Source organism: Magnolia sinica, chromosome 9, assembly GCF_029962835.1.
Source record: "Magnolia sinica isolate HGM2019 chromosome 9, MsV1, whole genome shotgun sequence".
NCBI lineage: Eukaryota > Viridiplantae > Streptophyta > Magnoliopsida > Magnoliales > Magnoliaceae > Magnolia > Magnolia sinica.
The window spans coordinates 72,009,202-72,029,354 of record NC_080581.1 but is presented as its reverse complement, the minus strand read 5'-3'; the positions used below and the strand labels follow the sequence as shown (position 1 = coordinate 72,029,354).

The following is a 20,153-nucleotide window of genomic DNA, read 5'->3' as shown; positions in this document are numbered from 1 at the left end:
CTCCAACTATAATTTAGTACTAGGCCACCTAAGGATAATAGTCCGCACCTATGGATCGTTGGAGGCTTGGAAAATGACCTAGGAATGAGGGCTTTTGGGGTCGGACAACCGGAATCCCTAAAGCAACCATTTGCATGTTAAAGTTTCAAGCAAATCCTTCCTCAACTCAAGGTTTTCAAAAAAAGGGATGAGGGTTTTTACCTAGATGATCAACGGAGCGAATGTGTGGTTGTGGTGGAGGGCTCTTCCTTGAAGAAGAGGTAGGGTGGTGTAAGATTGAACTCCCTTGGATCCCACCTTGCCTACGGTCCACCTTCACTCTCTTCTTCCTCTCTTCCTTCTCCTTTTTCTCTCCTCTCTCCCTTTGTTCCTTAGGGCAAATTCGTATGAGGGAGTGAGTGCCCCAAATAAGGCCTTTTATAATGCCAGATTTGGTGACAATGGACCCAAGTGTAGGGTTTTTACTATACTAGACCTATGAGAGGGTCTTTCTAGCCTCTAGGGCCTACTATGGGGTGTACAAGTCAATATACACCGTAGGATAGCTAGCCCTAATGATGATCTACGTATGGATATGATCGGCCCGCCATTTGGATGCGCCGATCGACAGATATGATAAGAAGTCTGTTTAACGGTCACCGATAGTCGATCGGGGCCGGGGCTATACAGATATGAGCAGGAAAATATCCTTACTTCATAGGTAAAGTTTGGTCGCAAACCGACGGTCCGAAATCCTCAACTTTGCATAAGAGTGGACGACTCAATTCACTTAAGTTCCAACTCCTTCCTTTAGAGTATTTGCACTTCTCATGCACTCGTCCTTCAGCTCAAGTTGACCGGTTCTGGACCGTACCCAGGTTCGATTCCCGCAATGGACGTCAAACCTAATGAGACGGACATTATTCTATAGTTTTGGAACTAGTGGTCCACCAACGAGCGGTCTAGAGATTGTTTGGAGAATCGGGGCAGTTCTGGTGGCCCTCTGACCATGAAACTAATAGGATAGGTGCTCCATGGCCCGATGAAGGGCCATGCAAAATTTGGAGGCAAACGGATGCGGGGTTTTACCGCAATGGTCCGATTTGCGATCAACAGTCACCGTTTCACGATCAGGTCCCAGATTTTTATGGGCGGGTGTAGAAAAATACATTAGACCCTCATCATAAATTATGAAGAAATCTGACGGCTGAAATGTCTTAAATTTTAGTTTTATTTACACGTGCCAGATTTCAATTTTTGGCATTGGTGGGGTGCATCTGGCAAGTGTCAGATTCCACTTCTGGGTGCCCAATGGGTTCGTGGTCCGCGATGGTCCCCAAGCCCAGTGAGATCTATACTCTCCTAAATTTTTATAATTTTCTGACCTTCCCATGTCGCGGTATAGCCTGCACGGGCTGCTGCCAAGTGTAAATGGCCATTTGGCTTGACGGCCTGCACTTGGCCCAATCACAACCCGACTGGTCTACTCTAATGGGCTAATCCTAACTTAATTTAGTTGTAACACCAAACCATGAGTAGTTTAAACGAACGGTCCTGCGTAAAATCCTACGTAGACGCCTCAGTACACTGTTCTGGTTGGACGGAACGTTACATGATTAATCGGACTTGTGCGGCTCTTTACTGGTACCACCCCTGTATACACTGACATTGAGTGCTAATGGTTATTAAGTAATATTTAGGTTAATTAAATAAAATTAAAAAAATAAAAATTGATGGATTTTTGGAAATTCAAAACAGTGAAAATTCCGGATGTTACATAAGGTACCTCCCTTTATATCATGTACCCAAACGATGATCCATATAGGGTCGTCAATCCTAATTAATCATATACGATAGGCAAGTTATAGGGCAATGTCACCCCTGATTTAAAAACAGTGGACAGGCAAGTTCAGGTCACTATGGGAGGCTCGTCACCTCGGCGTAGGCCTAGTTTATACTCGAGGTCACTACGGGAAAGGCTCGTCACCTTAGCGTAGGCCGACAGCTCGAATATAATATCTCATACCACCGTATTTGGCTCACGAGTTTGGGTTGCTCACTAATCACTACAGGGAGGCTCGTCACCCCAGCGTAGGCCGTCAGCTCCACCACGGTGTCCCATACCACCATGCTCGGCTCATGAGTCTTAGCGGATCATGGTACCAAAGTTGAACGGACTTTTCACTGGTAAGTGGTACCTTAGATTCAAGCAGTAGCATCCATACATTATACACATACATTAGGCCAATCGGATTACTTGACAAGTTTGACTGGTACGAGCGCACATTGAATTAATCGACATGGAGTGCATATGCACTCCTCGTGGCTTAACCACTGCCGATAATCATTGTACAACTCAGATTCATCGAACGTATCCGGTGTGACGAACTAGATCGGCCACTGATCGTAAACCGTTACCGATTGCCTGGACTATGTATTAGTCCTAACCATACTTAAACACAATAGACATTCATATGTAATAGTCAAAATAGCATGTGACAACCAATTCAGATGTAAATCTCATTTGAGCATTTTTACAAACACATATTGCACATATTGTCATACATAGGCATTTCATCCATAAAGCACGTAATAACAAGATAAGTTACATGAAGGAAACTGTAGCTATAGATAAGGTAATTAAGAATCCTATCTCAACACCCTCATTAAATATATTTCAACAAACATTTTCTCATTCTGACATTTTATCAAACACTTGGACTACACATTTCAACATACATATAATAAATTAGTTATAACATATATTATCGTAAATCCTCTCACAAAGGATTTGTCATACATACAACAATCATGTATTCTCAATTAGAAATCATGGCAAGCACAAATCATAATTCCATATTCATTCAAGCATTTCATCAAACACATAGAATGCATTATATTCAACATAGTTCATATATGTGTGTAATATACAGGAAACATCGCATATAAATACATGTGACAGTAATCAAGTCAATCATAAATCATTAACTGACATTAAAAGCCTTGAAAACCATAACCTAAACATTTATAATCCGCACTTTTCGTCGGTATACTCGTATCGAACTCAGTTTGAATCCTATGTTCCCGAATACGGAATAACGAGTACCTATACATTGAGATAGGTTAGCTATTTCATAGATTCTTCTATTTGGATTCCTAAAACGAGGTTAGGGTTATGATTCCTTACCCAATTCACAGTCGAAACGAGTTGAGTAGAGTAGCAAAGAGGCGATCTGGGGCGTGTAGTTGTACGAGAGAACCACCACCTCAATCTCCCTAACCTTCATTCTTCTCCTCACACTTTTCTCTTCTTTTCTCTCTTCTCTCCTAGGGTTTGGAGGAAATTCGTATGGAATGAGAGAGGGGTGGGTTAAGGCCCTTTTATAGGCCCAGAAGTGGTGTAAATGGCCCCAGGGCCACGGTATACTTAAGGTATAGCCAAAGGGCATCTATTTCAGGCCAATGAAGCTCATTTGGAGGTCCATTTCCTGCATACGGTCTGAAGAAAGTTTCCTAATAATGGATCTATGTCAGGTTAAGATTTCGGTCCGATCAAATTTGTGGATCGACCGTGTAGGACTAGTATCAGTTCAACGGTCATCGTCACTCGATGAGGGCCACAAGTACACTAACATGTGTTGGAAAATTTTCCCGATCCAAGGGTGTAGTTGGGTTAGAATTTGACAGTCTGAAACCTTAAATTTAACCTGCAAGTGAATGACCCAATTCACTTAAGTTTGAGTCTATTTTCTAAAGATATTCGCGTTTATCACACACCTAGCTCCAAGCTCAAGTTGTGCATTTCTGGATACTATTTGGACTTGATTCCCGAGATGGTTGTCAAGCTCAGTAAGGCGGTCATAATTGTATAGTTTCGTGGTAATCAGACTTTTGACGCACAGTTAAGGTCCGATATGGAGTTTCAGTGTGCTTCCGAGAGCAACTGGGTTTTGAGATTTCTCCTAGGTTTTTAGGTAATATAGAGTTAGCAATTCTACTAGTTTTAGGTCTTACAGTTTGTATAGAAAGCGGTTCAAGCTAATCTACTAATTAATTTAGTTTAGTACTTAATTAATTTTCATCTAATTTCTACATAATTTGATCCTTAACGATTTCTGCCTGAGGTGGTACTCGGGTCTTTGTACGGATTTTTTCGAGACGTTAAAATCTACCCCCCTTAAAGAAAAATTTAATCCTTGAAATTAGTACCTTTTCGTACTCCTCGAGAATCTGAAGGTAGTTCTTGAGGACCTCGGCTTCTGTTTCCCAAGTAGCCTCTTCCTCAGTGTGATGTGTCCACAGTACCTTCACAAGTGGGATAACCTTACTGCGCAACACCTGTTCATTCCTATCTAGGATACACTTCGGTCGCAGTACATAAATAGCATCCTCACTCAACTGTACCTGCTCCCATTTGATAATGTGGGAAGGGTTAAGAACGTATTTCTTCAACATCGATATGTAAAATACGTTGTGCACGCATGCGAGTGCTGTGGGCAAAGCAAGGCGGTATGATACCACACCCACTCGGTCTAGTATCTGAAATGGGCTAATGAATCGTTGCGTAAGTTTTTCCTTCTTTCCAAACTGGAGGACTCCCGTCATTGGGAAAACTTTCAGGAATACATGGTCCCCAACTTCAAACTCTAGGGGTCGCTGTCTTGTATCGGCGTAGCTCTTCTGTCAGCTCTCTTCTGTCAGCTCTGCGCTGCCTGAAGTCGACACCTGATAATGTCGATCTTCTCTGAGGTCGCCTGCACTAACTCTGGGCCAATCAAACTCTTCTCGCCAACCTCTGTCTAGCAATGCGGTGCTCGACATGGGCGCCTATACAAGGCCTCGTAGGGAGCCATGCCAATACTCGCTTGAAAACTGTTGTTATAAGCGAACTCAGCATAGGAAAGACAATCATCCCAACTATCTTTGAAATCGAGCACACATGCCCGCAACATGTCTTCCAACACCTGATTTACTCGTTTCGTCTTCCCGTCAGTCTGTGGGTGGAACGCGGTACTAAACTTCAGTTTCACACCCATTGCTTCCTGGATACGAGTCCAAAAGATAGATGTGAATCGAGTGTCTCAGTCCGACACGATCTCCATAGGAACTCCATACAGATATGCTATCTTCTTAATGTACAGCTTGGCTAAATCATCTGCTGAGTTTGAAACTCTAATAGGGAGAAAATGAGCCGATTTCGTCAATTGGTCCACAATCACCCAAATGGAGTCATGTCCCTTCCTCATCTTCGGTAACCCTAAAATAAAATCCATAGAGATGAAATCTCATTTCCATTCAGTTATGAGCATGGGCTGAAGTAATCTAGGAGGTCGGCGATGTTCAGTCTTAACCTGCTGGCATGTGAGACAACGGGATGCATAGTCTGCAATGTGGGCCTTCATGTTATCCCACCAGTACGAACGTTTCATATCTCGATACATCTTCGTACTACCAGGATGCATCGCCATCTTCGAATTGTGAGCAGCTTCGAGAACTTCCCTTTTCATGTCATGAAGATTTGGGACACATAGGCGGCCACAATAATGTAAACCCCCATCCGTACAAACTCTCCATTCAGAGTCTTCATCATTACTAGCTCGCTTTCTTAACTCTACTAACCATTCATCTTCCCCCTGAGCCACTATGATTCGGTCGTCGATAAGTGGTTGTACATGAATATGTGCAACGCTCTTGAACGATTCCTCTACCGTAAGCTTCTACTCAAAATCTCGCACAAATTCAACCATGTTCCACTCCTCTATCATCAGCAGAGCTGCAAATGCTATCGTCTTCTTGTGGCTCAACGCGTCTACCACAAGGTTAGCCTTTCCGGAATGGTAGGAAACCTCAAACTTGAAGTCCTTCAGGGTTTCCATCCATCGTCGCTGCCTCATATTCAAGTCTCTCAGCGTGAATATGTACCTGAGGCTCTTGTGGTTGCAAAAGAGCTCGAACTCCTCCTCGTAGAGGTAATGTCTCTAGAGCTTTAATGCAAAGATGACGTCCGCTAACTCTAGATCGTGCATAGGGTAGTTTTCCTCATGCTTCCTCAACTGTCGCGAGGCATAAGCAATCAACCTGTCCTTCTGCATAAGAACACAACCCAAACCAACCCGAGAGGCATCGGTGTAAATGGTATATCTGACCCCCTACTCTGGCAGTACTAGCACGGGTGTAGACGTCAACTTGTCCTTCAGTTCCTGAAAGGCTGCTTCTGCCTTTTCATTCTAGGCAAACTTGAGATCTTTCCGTGTGAGTTGAGACAACGGTCTGGCTATTTTGGAAAAGTCTTTAATAAAATGACGGTAGTAACCAGCCAGGCCAAGGAAACTCCTCACTTCAGTAACCGAATAGGGCTGCTCCCAGTCCTAAACCGCGATCACTTTAGCAAGGTCCACAGCTATTCCTTCCTTGGATACCACATGTCCTAGGAACTTGACCTCTTCTTTCCAGAAGTCACACTTCTTGTACTGAGTAAACAACTGATTCTTCCTGAGAGTATCAAAGACTGCTCGCAGGTGCTCCTCATGATCTTCCCAAGTCTTAGAGTATATCAGTATGTCATCTATAAATACGATGACGAATCAATATAGATACGGCCGAAACACCCGGTTCATCAGGTCCATGAACACGGTGGGTGCATTTGTGAGTCCAAACGACATCACAAGAAACTCGTAGTGCCTAAATATGGTTCTGAACATTGTCTTCTGCACGTCCTCATCCCTGACATGTAAATAGTGATACCCTGATTGTAAGTCAATCTTTGAAAAATATTGTGCCCCTTTAACTGATCAAATAGATCATCTATCCTGGGCAGAGGATATTTGTTCTTCATTGTCACTTGGTTCAATCTGCGATAATCAATACACAATCGCAGTGATCCATCTTTCTTCTTCACAGATAGCACGGGTGCTCCCCAAAGAGATACACTAGGCCATATAAAACCTGCATCTAACAGATCATCGATCTGTCTCCTCAGTTCCTTCATCTTACATAGAGTCATGCGATACGTCGGTAGAGATATAGGTGTCGTACCAGGCACTAGGTCGATGGTAAAATCGATCTTGCGCTGAGGAGGTAATTCAGGTATTATTCCGAACACGTTCGCAAAATCTTGGACTACAGGCGTGCTTCCAAGTGTCGGACCATCAACATTCTCTAGTAAGGTAGCATAACAACTAATGCGGTAGTACAAATTGACCTGAACTAGGAAGGTAAAGGTCATGCCCCCAGGTCTACAGGCTATCACCAATCTAGTATCGCAATCGATCTCTACCTTTATCTCAGTGAGTTAATCCATATTGAGAATGACATCGTAATGACACAATGGGGCAACAATCAGGTCAACGAGTACTGTTCTGTTTCCTAAGTCTATTGAACAATCCTTACAAATATTGGTAGTGTCTGAAAAGGTCCATGTGGCGGTAAGGAGTTTCAACCCAACCATAGGAGTAGTTTTCAATACCAGTCGCTTGACTGCTGCGCATAATATTATTGAGATAGTGGACCCGGTGTCTACCAATAGGAAGACTGGTGTACCTTGGATATGTGTCGTGACTTCGAAAGCTAATGGTGCTATAGTAGTTGTATCAGATGCCTCAGCTGCAAGTGAGTGTACTCGCGCCTGTTGAGAACGGTTTGGCTATGGTGCCATAGGCCATTGAGATGGCCTAATTCGAGGTGCAAGTGGTGCTGATCGTAGAGGTGGGGCTGAGATGGCCTGAGGTAACTGACAGTTGATCTTCTACGGAAGCGCAAAGCCGTTGTCCCTCATCTTGGTGAAGCAGTAAGTGTTGGTGTGGCTTGACCTCTTGCAATAAGTGCACCACAAGTCTGCTCATCTCAACTGAGTCGGTGGAGCTGCAAGTCTGGGAGGCGAATGTGCTTATGGCCTCTTTTCGAGGAACGGTCTACTAGGAAAATCTGGTCGAGGCCTCAGACCCACAAATACGCATGTACGGAATACCCTCTCCCCATCTTGCTCAGCTCGCAGGGACATGCTCACTAGCTCAGCATAGTTGGTAATGCTAGCGCAGCACATCTTCATACGTATCTCAGTCCGCAGACCCTTAAAAAAATCATCGCATTCGCATTGGCTCGTTTGCCAATATCAAAGGAGCGTATCTGACCAGCTTCATAAAGCGGTTCTCATACTCTACTACAGTCATCATTCCTTAGTGGAGGCGAAGGAAATCACTCTCCTTCTCGTTACGGTAGGTGAGGGGAAAATACTTTCCATGGAAGCAGGTCTCAAAAGCACCCCACATCCATACATGTCCTATGGAAACTGTCTGCAGGATACCATCCCACCATAGACTGGCCTCCTTCTCGAACATGCAGGTGACTAGCTCAAACTGTTCTGTCTCAATGCAGTGCAGCAGCTTCAGCATCTTAGAGATGTGGTCAAGCCACCACTCGGCTTCCTCGAGTCTGTGAGTACCCGCAAAAGTGGGAGGTCGGAAGCATTGGAATTGCTCAAATAAGCTGCTAGCATTCTGGTTTCCAGCAGGGTGCACAGGTGGTGCAGGTGGAACCACATTCATGCTCTGGGTAAGGGACCTAGCGATGGTGGTCCAAATTTGCTACTGCTGCTGCATAAGGAGTATTATCTACTCTAGCCTATCAGGAAGAGGAGCAGCCTGAGGCACATGTGGCGTTGAGGTAGACGCGCAGTTCTGCTCTAGAACTAGTGGTGCAAAAGGTGTCGGCCTATTTGTGGGGCCTGTGGTCGGCTGAGAATCCAGCATAGTCTTGTGATTCGGGCCCAAACTGAGGTCCGTATGGCTATCGCTTAGGGGAGGTGCCCCGTCACTCGATTCGCCAAGTATAAGACGTCTCGTACTCTGAGTGGCCTTAGGTGGCATTCCCTATATACAACATAGGGTGCAAAGGTGTGTGAGATTTAGCATAACAAAACTCAATTTCTCAAGCATTCTACACATTTTATAACAAAAGGAGCTTCATGCATTTCATTAAACTAAAATTATCATAATACATTGAATGTAATTTTACATGGATCATGACAGAAGATGCATGTGATCTAAATCTAAACAAAGTTTTCAAACACTACAACATACCAACCACTCTACCATACTACTAAGCCTATCAAGGCTATAATATAGAAAGCAAGAAAACCCAAAGACGACTACAACATGTGACTAGTCATCCGAATCTGGAGATGGTGGAGGAGCACCCTGATCCTGCAGACAGCACAGGAAAGCCTTCAAGGTGCAAGACACCTTCTTAAATTTCTGTTTCATGAAGGCCCTATTCTCTTCAAGTTCGACCCGAGTCTCCCTGACCTCCTATCGTAGGGCGACTTGGCCCTCCTCAATCTGAGTCAAGCGGGCTTCTAAAGCAGCCCGATCATGATGGCGCTCATGTGTAACAGGAGGAGAGCCCCTATCAGAGTCTTGGGCCTCCTCTTCTTCCTCTTCTTGCTCTCCCTCTTCCTCACTTCCTTCCTCTATTCGTTTTCGTCCTCTTCTTCATCACTTTCTTCCTCTTCACTTCCCGTCTCATCCTCACTCACATCGAGTTGGGCTTGACGTTGTCGAGGGTAGTGTCATTAATGAAATGGATCGGCACCAGCTCTATGTCAAGTCGGTAGTCGAACTCTCGAGCAAGCTTGCATATGAGTCGGCCAAATGGGAGTGAGATGTCAGTCATAAGAGAGCGTGCGGTCTGAACTATCTGTAGTAAGACAAATGTAGGTAGGCACAACTTGTCTCCTTGACCAACTCTGTATAGCTCCTTGACCAACTCTGTATAGGAAGTCCACCATCAAACGCGTGCATTCGGAGCGATTGCTCCACTTAGGATACACATTGTGTGTGAATATGTGGAGTAGGCAGAAGTCATGAGTTATCTTGGTCGCTAGGAGGTAGTTACCTCAATTCCAGTGAATCAGTCGGCCGCAACGAAATCATGTACTGCGATCCCTTTCACGCACACTCCTGAGATTCTTCTCGCTAGTATGAACCTCGCCACGCTCCATCCCCATAATTCGAGCTATCACATCAACGTCAACTGTGGCTTCCTGCCTTCCCACGGGAATAGTGAACTGTAGAGGCTCTAGCGATGGGTAGCGTATGTGGGCGTAGAAGGCTCGGATAGTGCTCTCACATGCACGTGACTTGCCTTCAAATATGGGCCCCCATCTGGCGTCCAACAGGAGGTCCATCACCGGATACAACCCAAATAGCTTTTCGTCCATATGTGCTTCACAGAGAACTCTATGACCCTAAAACCTACCATGTGTGATGCCCGGCAGTAGGGCCCTTTGGAGCGGAATTTGGGGATCGAGATCCCGCTTTATCCTCTGCTCTCGTGCGGCAAGGGAAAGAAGTGTGGAAAGCGAAAATATGGCCTCCACTAGCTCAAAAAGAGCCATGAGAGTGGAGTGAGATTTGCAAGATGAGATGGGTTGGGAGATTTTGAGATTTATGAGACACAAGGTGGGTTTGTGCACTCAAATGAGAAGGAAGGGGATTGAACGTAGCAGAAGATGGATTTGAGAGAAATGATGGGAGGTGGGTATGTAGTGAAGAAGATGAAGAAGATATGAGAATGGAGGGGTGGATTTGAGGTGAAAAATCAGATTTTTGAGAGCTTTGAGGGGTTTTGAGGCTAGGTGGGGTGAAATGAAGCAAAAAAGGGAAATATAAGGGGTCCCACATGATTTGGCGAGCCCCACGTGCGTGTACATTGATCGGCCCACCCGGCCCGCTGCGGCTTGACAAGCCCGCTGAACGTGGATCGCGAGGCCTCGCGGTAGGGGCAATGCCTGTTGAGACTCAAATATTGCATAATTTTTCCCATTTACATCTTGGTTTTATGAACAGGAATCAGCTTAATGTTATATCTTACTCATGTATGTGTTGCAAGGTGAATTTAAGAGCTTGGATTGAAAAATGGTGTTAAAAAGCATGAATTTGATGCTTAAGAATCACCAAGGCAAGGGATGGATCATAGGAGACCAAGATTGAAGAATTCGCATGCCAAAGATCCAAGAAAACCAAGTGAGGAATGAAAAGAATCGAAGATTTGAAGTGAAGAATTCTGAAATTGTCCTGAAAATTTGTATTCTAAAGTTCTGAAGTCTATTTTGGAAAACTGTGTAGCGTAAAGACTATTTTAATGAAACTGTGCAGCGAGAAGTTTATTTTGAAAAACTGCGCAGTAGGAAATCTATTTTAAACAAACTGTGCAGCGAGAAGTCTATTTTGAAAAAATACGTATATTTGAGGCGGTTTCTAGGGTTTTTCAACTTTGTACGAAAATTGGAGTTCCCTACTTATAAATAGGGCTTCCTAGGGCATTCCTAAACATCATTCAAAGCATCCCAAAGCAAAATTTAGGGTTTTTAAAGAGTTTTTAATTTTATTAGAGCTTTATAATTTTTTTTAGATCTTTTCTATTTGCATTTATTTATTTCTTCTTTTTTATTTCTTTCTTATTTTAATTATGTTTTTCTAAGTTCCTTCTAGCCCAAGCTAGAAGGGAAGCACATAGGTTTAATAATTCTTTAAGATTATGATGGTTGATTGTTTTAATGATGAGAAGAATGGTGTATTCATGTTATCTATTATTTAGGTTTTATTTTTTGTCCTCTTGTGAGATCCATATGTTTCCATCATATGAGATCCACATTGATGGATAGGCTTACCCTAGATCAATCAGATTTCCTAGATAGGAGAAGTTCTCAACCTGTTATATTTCTTTGATTTTCATTATCTCATTGATATTGAATTCTTAAAATCACTGATGCTTGAGAATATATATCAATGGTGTAAATTCATGATTTTTTAATATTTTATATCACTTATTAAATTATTTAAACTGTTTTATTTTCTGATTAGGCTGACCATAGTGCTCAGATCCTAGTTGTGTTATCCAAGTCATTATGATTTTGGAATATTAACTTATGTGTGGAACTTTGAAGCTTAGGTGTTATTTTATTCAATTGAATTACATCCAATCAAAAATTCAAAAATCAAATCATCAGTTTAGTTTTTATTACTTAATTTATTTTGGATTTAGTTTTTTCATTCTCACAATTCATCTCCCTGTGGGATCGACCCTGTATTCACGAGATACTACTTACGAATCTCTGCACTTAGAGGCAAGCAATTAATGTCATCGCGGTCCATTGGACCTCTGGGCGATGGCTCACCCTAGGGGTGATGGCATCCCCCTCCCGGGGTGCTAAAAATATGCGGGGCCCACCTTGGGTCCCATCGATTTCTATCGTTTGGGCCCCCGAGTCTGTTTGAGGTGTTTTTGGCGTCCATCTCACGCATATTCACATTTTCGGTCATTTGAGTGTGGAATACGCTGAATTATCATCTAAACCCGTCGATTGACGGTCTAGAAAAGAATTAGGATCATCTCACATGATCACAAATGCATACGGGTCATGTTTCGACGATCAATTTTGCCTGTCGGCAAAACTTAGAATCTTATGTTCATTTCTACATTTTATCACCCCCTCATAAGTCAAAGTACATCAATATGCATCATGTGTCCATAGCCCAGGTCCAGTTTCATCCAAATCATGCTCTGATACCAACTTGTAACGCCCTGAAAATCAAGGGTCGAGCAGAAGCTCAACTCCCGAGTTCCAACGCATCACTTGTGCAATATAGATAATGATGATTAAATGTTGTCCATATTGGTGCATTAAACATGAGTGAGATTACAGTAAATCAGCATATCATTCTCCAAAAATAATTAGATTACGCAAGTGGAAGACTGTGATAAATATATAAATCATATAAGTGGTTGTAAGTCCTCAGAGTATGAACATGTCACCAGGTTAAATAATTACATGTATAGTTTCAAAATTTATAAAATGATACAATGTAATGACATCTAATCCGTATCCCTGTAGCCCTGACGATGCAACTCTATGTCTATATAGGCCCGCCAGAGAGTTGCATGTAGGAGAACTCCTCCTCGTCATCATGAAAGTCAGGCTCCGCCTCGTAAGCATTGCCATCACCTGTAGCTACAACAGAGTCTGGTTGGTGTTTTAAAACACTGTCCCACAGTGGAAGTGAGTGATCAACTCAGTGGTACTATAAGGTAAAGGTTAACATGTTATCAATTCAATCAAGCAGTAATGATAAAGCAGTACAACACTCATATCCTAAGTACTCTTATTAATGCATGAATGATATGTTGTAATGATACATACCCTCGCCTGCACTCCCTCAGCGACATCATCTCACGATTGCGGCATACACCACTCCGGACATGTGCACTTCCTCGCCAAAGCACATGTAATGCGATGCATGATCGTGTTAGCCACTACTTAATTAGGTTTATTCATACAGCATGTTTGGGAAGGTAAGGTACCTCCCTTTATATCATGTACCCAAACGATGATCCATATAGGGTCGTCAATCCTAGTTAATCACATACAATAAGCAAATTATAGGGCAACATCACCCCTGATTTAAAAACAGTGTACAGGCAAGTTCAAGTCGCTACGGGAGGCTCGTCACCTCAGTGTAGGCCTAGTTTATACTCGAGGTCACTACGGAAAAAGCTCGTCACCTTAGTGTAGGCCGACAGCTTGAATACAGTGTCTTATACCACCGTATTCGGATCACGAGTTTGGGTTGTTCACTGGTCACTACGGGGAGGCTCGTCACCCCAGCGTAGGCCGACATCTCGACCACGGTATCCCATACCACCATGCCCGGCTCATGAGTCTTAGCGGATCGTGGTACTAAGGTTAAACAGGCTTTTCACTGGTAAGTGGTATCTTAGATTCAAGCAGTAGCGTCCATACATGGTGAACATACATTAGGCCAATCGGGTTACTGGACAAGTTTGACTGGTACAAGTGCACATTGAATTAATCGACATGGAGCGCATAAGTACTCCTCGTGGCTTAACCACTGCCAATAATCACCGTACGGCTCGGATTCATTGAACGTATCCGGTGTGGCGAACTAGATCGGCCACTGATCGTAAACCGTTACCGATTGCCTGGACTACGTATTAATCCTAACCATACTCAAACATAATAGGCATTCATATGTAATAATCAAAACAGCATATGACAACCAATTCAGATGTAAATCTCATTTGAGCATTTTTACAAACACAGTGCACATATTGTCATATATAGGCATTTCATTCATAAAGCACATAATAGCAAGATAGGTTATATGAAGGAAACTGTAGCTATAGATAAGGTAATTGAGAATCTTATCTCAATACCCTCATTAAATATATTTCAACAAACATTTTCTCATTCAGACATTTTATCAAACACTTGGACTACACATTTCAACACATATATAATAAATTAGTTATAACATATATTATCGTAAATCTTCTCACAAAGGATTTGCCATACATACAACAATCATGTATTCTCAATTAGAAATCATGGCAAGCACAAATCATAATTTCATATTCATTCAAGCATTTCATCAAACACATAGAATGCATTATATTCAACATAGTTCATATATATGTGTAATATACAGGAAACATCACATCTAAATGCATGTGATAGCAATCAAGTCAATCATAAATCATTAACTGACATTGAAAGCCTTGAAAATCATAACCTAAACGTTTATAGTCCGCACCTTTCGTCGGTATACTCGTATCGAACTCAGTTTGAATTCTATATTCCCGAATATGGAATAACAGGTACCTATATATTGAGATAGCTTAGCTATTTCATATATTCTTCTATTTGGATTCCTAGAATGAGATTAGGGTTAGGATTCCTTACCCAAATCACAGTCGAAACGAGTTGAGTAGGTAGCAAAGAGGCGATCTAGGGCGTGTAGTTGTACGAGAGAACCACCGCCTCGATCTCCCTAACCTTCACTCTTCTCCTCATACTTTTCTCTTCTTTTCTCTCTTCTCTCTCCTAGGGTTTAGAGGAAATTCGAATGGAATGAGAGAGGGGTGGGTTAAGGCCCTTTTATAGGCCCAGAAGTGGTGTAAATGGCCCCAGGGCCACGGTATACTTAGGGGATAGCCAAAGGGCATCTATTTCAGGCCAACAGAGCTCATCTAGAGGTCCATTTCCTGCATACGGTCCATAAAAAGTTTCCTAACAATAGATCTATGTCAAGTTAAGAATTCGGTCTGATTAGATTTATGGATCGACCGTGGTGGACCAGTATCAGTTCAACGGTCATCGTCACTCGATTAGGGCCATAAGTACACTGACATTTGTTGAGAAATTTTCCTGATCGAAGGGTGTAGTTGGGTCAGAATCTGATGGCCTGAAACCTTAAATTTGGCCTACAAGCGAATGACCCAATTCACTTAAGTTTGAGTCTATTTTCTAAAGATATTCGTGTTTCTCACACACTTTGCTCCAGGCTCAAGTTATGCATTTCTAGATGCTATTTGGACTTGATTCTCGAGAAGGTTGTCAAACCCAATAAGTTGGTCATAATTGTATAGTTTTGCAGTAATCGGACTTTCGACGCGCGGTCCAGGTCCGATACGGAGTTTCAGTGTGCTCCCGAGAGCAACTGGGTTTTGAGATTTCTCCTAGGTTTTTAGGTAATGTAGAGTTAGCGATTCTACTAGTTTTTGGTTTTGTAGTTCGTATAAAAAGTGGTTCAAGCTAATCTACTAATTAATTAAGTGTAGTACTTAGTTAATTTTTGTCTAATTTCTACATAATTTGATCCGTAGCGATTTTTGCTTGAGGTGGTACTCGGGTCTTTGTACAGATTTTTTCAAGACGTTACATAAACGGGTTTTTAATTTTTAGAACCGAAACCAGAACCGATGCACTCTAGAACCGAACCAAACCGGACCGTTTGGTCGGTTCCGGTCCGGTTCCACAGTTCTACTGGTTCGATGTGCACCCCTACATACATTGTAATGTATGAAATATGTTCACATATTCCATGTTCTACGATGATTTGGACTGTAATGAGGTCTAATTGTAACCCTTTTGTGCAGTCAAGTCTTGCATAGGTGCTGATCCTCAGAGTAATCAGTACCTTCCATTATAACACTGTTAACATGTGCGTGTTTTACTGGTCAACTTATCATAAATGTTGTGGTAGCTATTACTAATTTGCTATTCTTTTGTACTTGGTATTATTTATGTTGGTTGCCTGATAACTGTCTCTGACTCATGAACTTATTACACTCGCTCGTATCATGTGTTATGTCTGATATGAAAATGGTTTTCATGTTCTAGAGGAAATAGATCTTTGATATATTTACAATCATGTTAATAATCGATGTAATGTGTAATATAAAAACCCTGCATGTTATTTCATACTCTGGCTGTACATTTGGGATTTGGATGTTATTTGTGCCTGTAAATGCAAAGTAACTTGAAAAAGTAACAGGTCAGTTCCCCATTTCACTCATGGGGCTCGTAGTGGTGACTCTAGCCACGAGGATTCCTCTAATAGTGACTGGAATAAAAATGAAATAGCAGTTGCATTAGCTACAATTGCACCCTCTACATGTGTTATGGGAGCTGCTGAATATTATCGTCGTTATTGTGTGAAGTCGTTGCCTCGAGATTGTGATGTAGCTAGAAATAGATTTGTTAATAGAATCATAAAGAAGAGTGATGTTGATTGTCTTGTACAGCTACGAATGGGTCGCGATAAGTTTTTCGAGTTATATTCTTTGTTAAGAGATAGGAATTTGTTGTCTGATACAAAAAAAATGCAGTTTAGAGGAACAAGTCGTCATGGTCCTGCATACAATTGGTCACAACGTGCGAAACCATGTCACTGGTTATCGATTTTCACGATCTGGAGAAACTGTGAGTCGACACTTCAATAGAGTTCTTAATGTTATAATTGGTCTTTATCCAGAATATGTTAAGTTCCCTGGTTTACATACCCCGAAAGAGATATCCGATAATCCAATGTGGAGCCCCTACTTTCAGGTATTACAATCTCATAATATTGTAATTATGATACAATTAAATTGATGTTTGCGTAATAACAACCTAAAAGTGAGATGAATGTTGCTAGTAGGATTGTATTGGGGCACTCGATGGCACCCACATTCTGGCTTATTTGTCGAAAGATACAAGTTCAACCTTTCAAAATCGAAAAGGTTTTCAATCCCAGAATGTAATGGTAGCCCGTACATTTGATATAAAATTAAATTCGTATATATGCTAGCGGGTTGAGATGGTTCTGCCTCTGATGCTCATGTATTGTAAAATGAATTAACTCGTCGCCCTGATTGTTTCCTAGTCCCTCATGGTAATGAATGACTGTTGCTGATTCATCTAAATATGTAGCATGTGATTATTTACATGCTTAATATTCATATATTGCTTTGCGTAGGAAAATATTATGTTGTGGATGTGAGATATGCCCACTCTCCTAGATTTATGGCATCTTATCAAGGTGTTTGATATCATTTGAATGAATTTCGTCATGCTCAGTTGCGAAATGTTATCGAACGGTGTTTTGATCTTTTAAAGGGCCGATTCCTTATACTGTAGATAGCACCATAGTTCAAGTTTATAACACAAGTAAAAATTGTTATAACTTGCTGTGTTTTGCATAACTTCATCCGTGTTTGTGGTGAAGACGATTTTAATGAAGCAGTTAAGGATAGTGGAACAATTCTGAGGAAATTTTGTCATCCCCTATAGAGGTCAGTAATGCTGATGAAGATTATGTTTTGTCTTGTCTGACAGACCGCGCAAGAGAGAAGTGGGTAAAAAAAGGGATGATATTGCAGAGAGGATATGGAATGACAGTCTTCCTCGTACGCGGCAGCGGCGTTAATTTCCTCTTCTTTATTTAATGTATTAAGTTGTTTGTGTAACAGCAAAATTTAAACAACAATATTTTGGTCTGGTATTGGGATGTTAGGATCATATAATTTTTAATCTTTTTTGCATGAATTTCATGATACTCTACAATTAATATTTTATTATGTTTCAGTTCGTACTATTTAATCTTATGAATATGCATCATCCTCTTATTTTTTGTCTTACACTGGTTCGTGAGATGCTACTTTCCATTTATTGTTACTGCTGCTAGGTATAATGAATTTCTTACGGAGCTCCAACAAGGTAGGCCGAGACAAGAAGGAGACTACATCTCCTTCAAAGTGTATAGGCTCACCCAACAAGGCTGTGTCATCATTGAGTACAATATTTGGTACCCTAGCTAGAAAAAGCTCGATAACCTTATTGACAACACTATCACCCGTGTGTCCGACAGCCCGCAATCAAAAGATTATAGGCCCCAAGAAATCTGCTCGCGTATAGTGGACTAATGCAATGGATAATGCATTGGTCGATGCACTGGTCGAGAAGGTAAATCTTGGTCAGAAAAGTGACGTTAGTTTCAAGCTAGAAGCTTACAAGGCAACTATAATTGAAATCTTCGATAGATGTGGAGTCGAAGTAGATAATAAACATATATCTAACTGTCTCTGTACTTTGAAGAGATTCTATTGAGCTGTGAAGGACATGTTGAATGCGAGTGGCTTTGGCTGGGATGCTGACTTGAAAATGGTTATCGCTACGGATGATGTATGGGAGGAGTACATTGTGGTAAGTAACATGTATATTGTAGTTGTTGCTGATTTTGTAGTCTATGCATATCTGAAGAAAAAAATAGTTGTTACAGCTGATTTTGTAAACTATGCATATCTATTTTGAAAAATTCTTGATGCATCAGTTTGTTTCACTGTGCATATCTGAATTGAAAATGGTTCTTGCTACTGATATTTTCAACTATGCATTTCTGAAAATGAAATAGAGTTCTTGCTACTGATTTGTTAAACTATGCATATCTAATTTGATAAATGGTTGATACTGCTAATTTTATCAACTATGCATATCTGAGTTGAAAGTGGTTGTAGCTACTGATATTTTCAGCTATGCATATCTCATTTGAAAATGGTTGTTGCTGCTGATTGTTTCATCTATGCATATTTGAGAGGATAAAATAGTTGTTGCTACTGATTTTGTAAACCATGTATATGTGATTTTAAAATGGTTGTAGATACTGATTTTATTAGCTATGCATATCTGAGAGGAGAATATGGTTGTTGCTACTGATTTATTACACCATGCATATCTTATTTTAAAAGATGGTTGAAGCTGCTGATTTTAACAGCTATGCATATCTGATTTTAAAATATTTGTTGATACTGATTTTTTCAGCTATGCATATCTAAGTATATAGTTATTGTCATGCTAACTTACTAATCTGGTTTTGCAGTCTCACCCATATGTGGAAAGAGTACATAGAAAACAGATTGATAGGTACAATGACTTGACTTTTATGTTTGGGAATGATTGTGCCCATGGGTCATATGCCAATACCGCGTACTCTTCACCCCTTTCTAGACGCCGCCGCCAAAGAGATGAGGTTGATTCTGACAATGAGTCTAAAAAGAATGGCGATGAAACTGTACGTCTTTCTTCAGATGACGAGGATGAACATGATAATGGTTCGGCCCATTGTCTCAATGAGGGTTCGCAGAAGCAGTCAAAAAGGGTTAATAAGGGCCCTATGGAGACCTCGAGAGGGTCTAGAAATAGTCATAGCACTGCTAGTGGCATGACCCGACAACGAAGGGGTAAGCTAAGCCGAGTGACCACATTGGAGATAAGATTGGTGAAATGGTTGAGGCTGCGAGGACCCTAACAATTACTATGGCACAGGGAAAAACCAAGACCCGACTCCAAAAACTGTTGGGCATTCTAGAGGAAGTGGATGGTCTCAACCATGAGGACCAGGTCCGGGCTACTCGGCTGCTGCAGAAAGATATTGTTAGTGCCAGTTTTTTCTTGAAAATGGGGCATGAGAGGAGGAAGGAGTGGGTACAGAAGCTCCTCGACCGCAATGCCGTTGTCTAAAACATTTCTGCCTTGGCTACACCGAAACTTTTAAACTACTAAATTATCTCTTTTTTTTTTGTAAATTAAACAGGTAGTTTTTGGGATGAATATTTTGGGTGGGATGGATGTTTTGGGTGCTTCATGAGTACCCAACACCCTACTTTTGAGATCTTCTAGATACTTTTCTTACTAACGTTGGCACTGCAATTACTGTTTGATGCTTGGTAATAGGATTATCTCTTATATCTAACTAATATGGGAGTGAAATGCATCAGTGCAGGTACACCAGATTATCTGCCTCTAAACGCATGAACAATCGATTGATACCCCATGATAT

General features: G+C 41.5%; 1 protein-coding gene across 1 annotated transcript; it reads left to right on the top strand.

Moving 5' to 3' along the window:
* The first annotated feature begins 18,244 nt into the window (after positions 1-18,244).
* LOC131255109 (uncharacterized) lies at positions 18,245-19,834 on the top strand. Its single transcript, XM_058255802.1, has 4 exons — positions 18,245-18,331; positions 18,434-18,520; positions 19,194-19,554; positions 19,683-19,834. The coding sequence occupies exons 1-4, from the start codon at positions 18,245-18,247 to the stop codon at positions 19,832-19,834; spliced, it is 687 nt and encodes a 228-aa protein (XP_058111785.1).
* Positions 19,835-20,153: the final 319 nt, after the last annotated feature.

Bases quoted from the DNA above. Each gene is read 5' to 3' on its own strand.
- LOC131255109 (XM_058255802.1), top strand. From the start codon at position 18,245: ATGGATAATGCATTGGTCGATGCACTGGTCGAGAAGGTAAATCTTGGT. The intron at 18,332-18,433 runs GCAACTATAATT...TGAGCTGTGAAG, and splicing joins TCAAGCTAGAAGCTTACAAG to GACATGTTGAATGCGAGTGG. The intron at 18,521-19,193 runs GTAAGTAACATG...CTGGTTTTGCAG, and splicing joins TATGGGAGGAGTACATTGTG to TCTCACCCATATGTGGAAAG.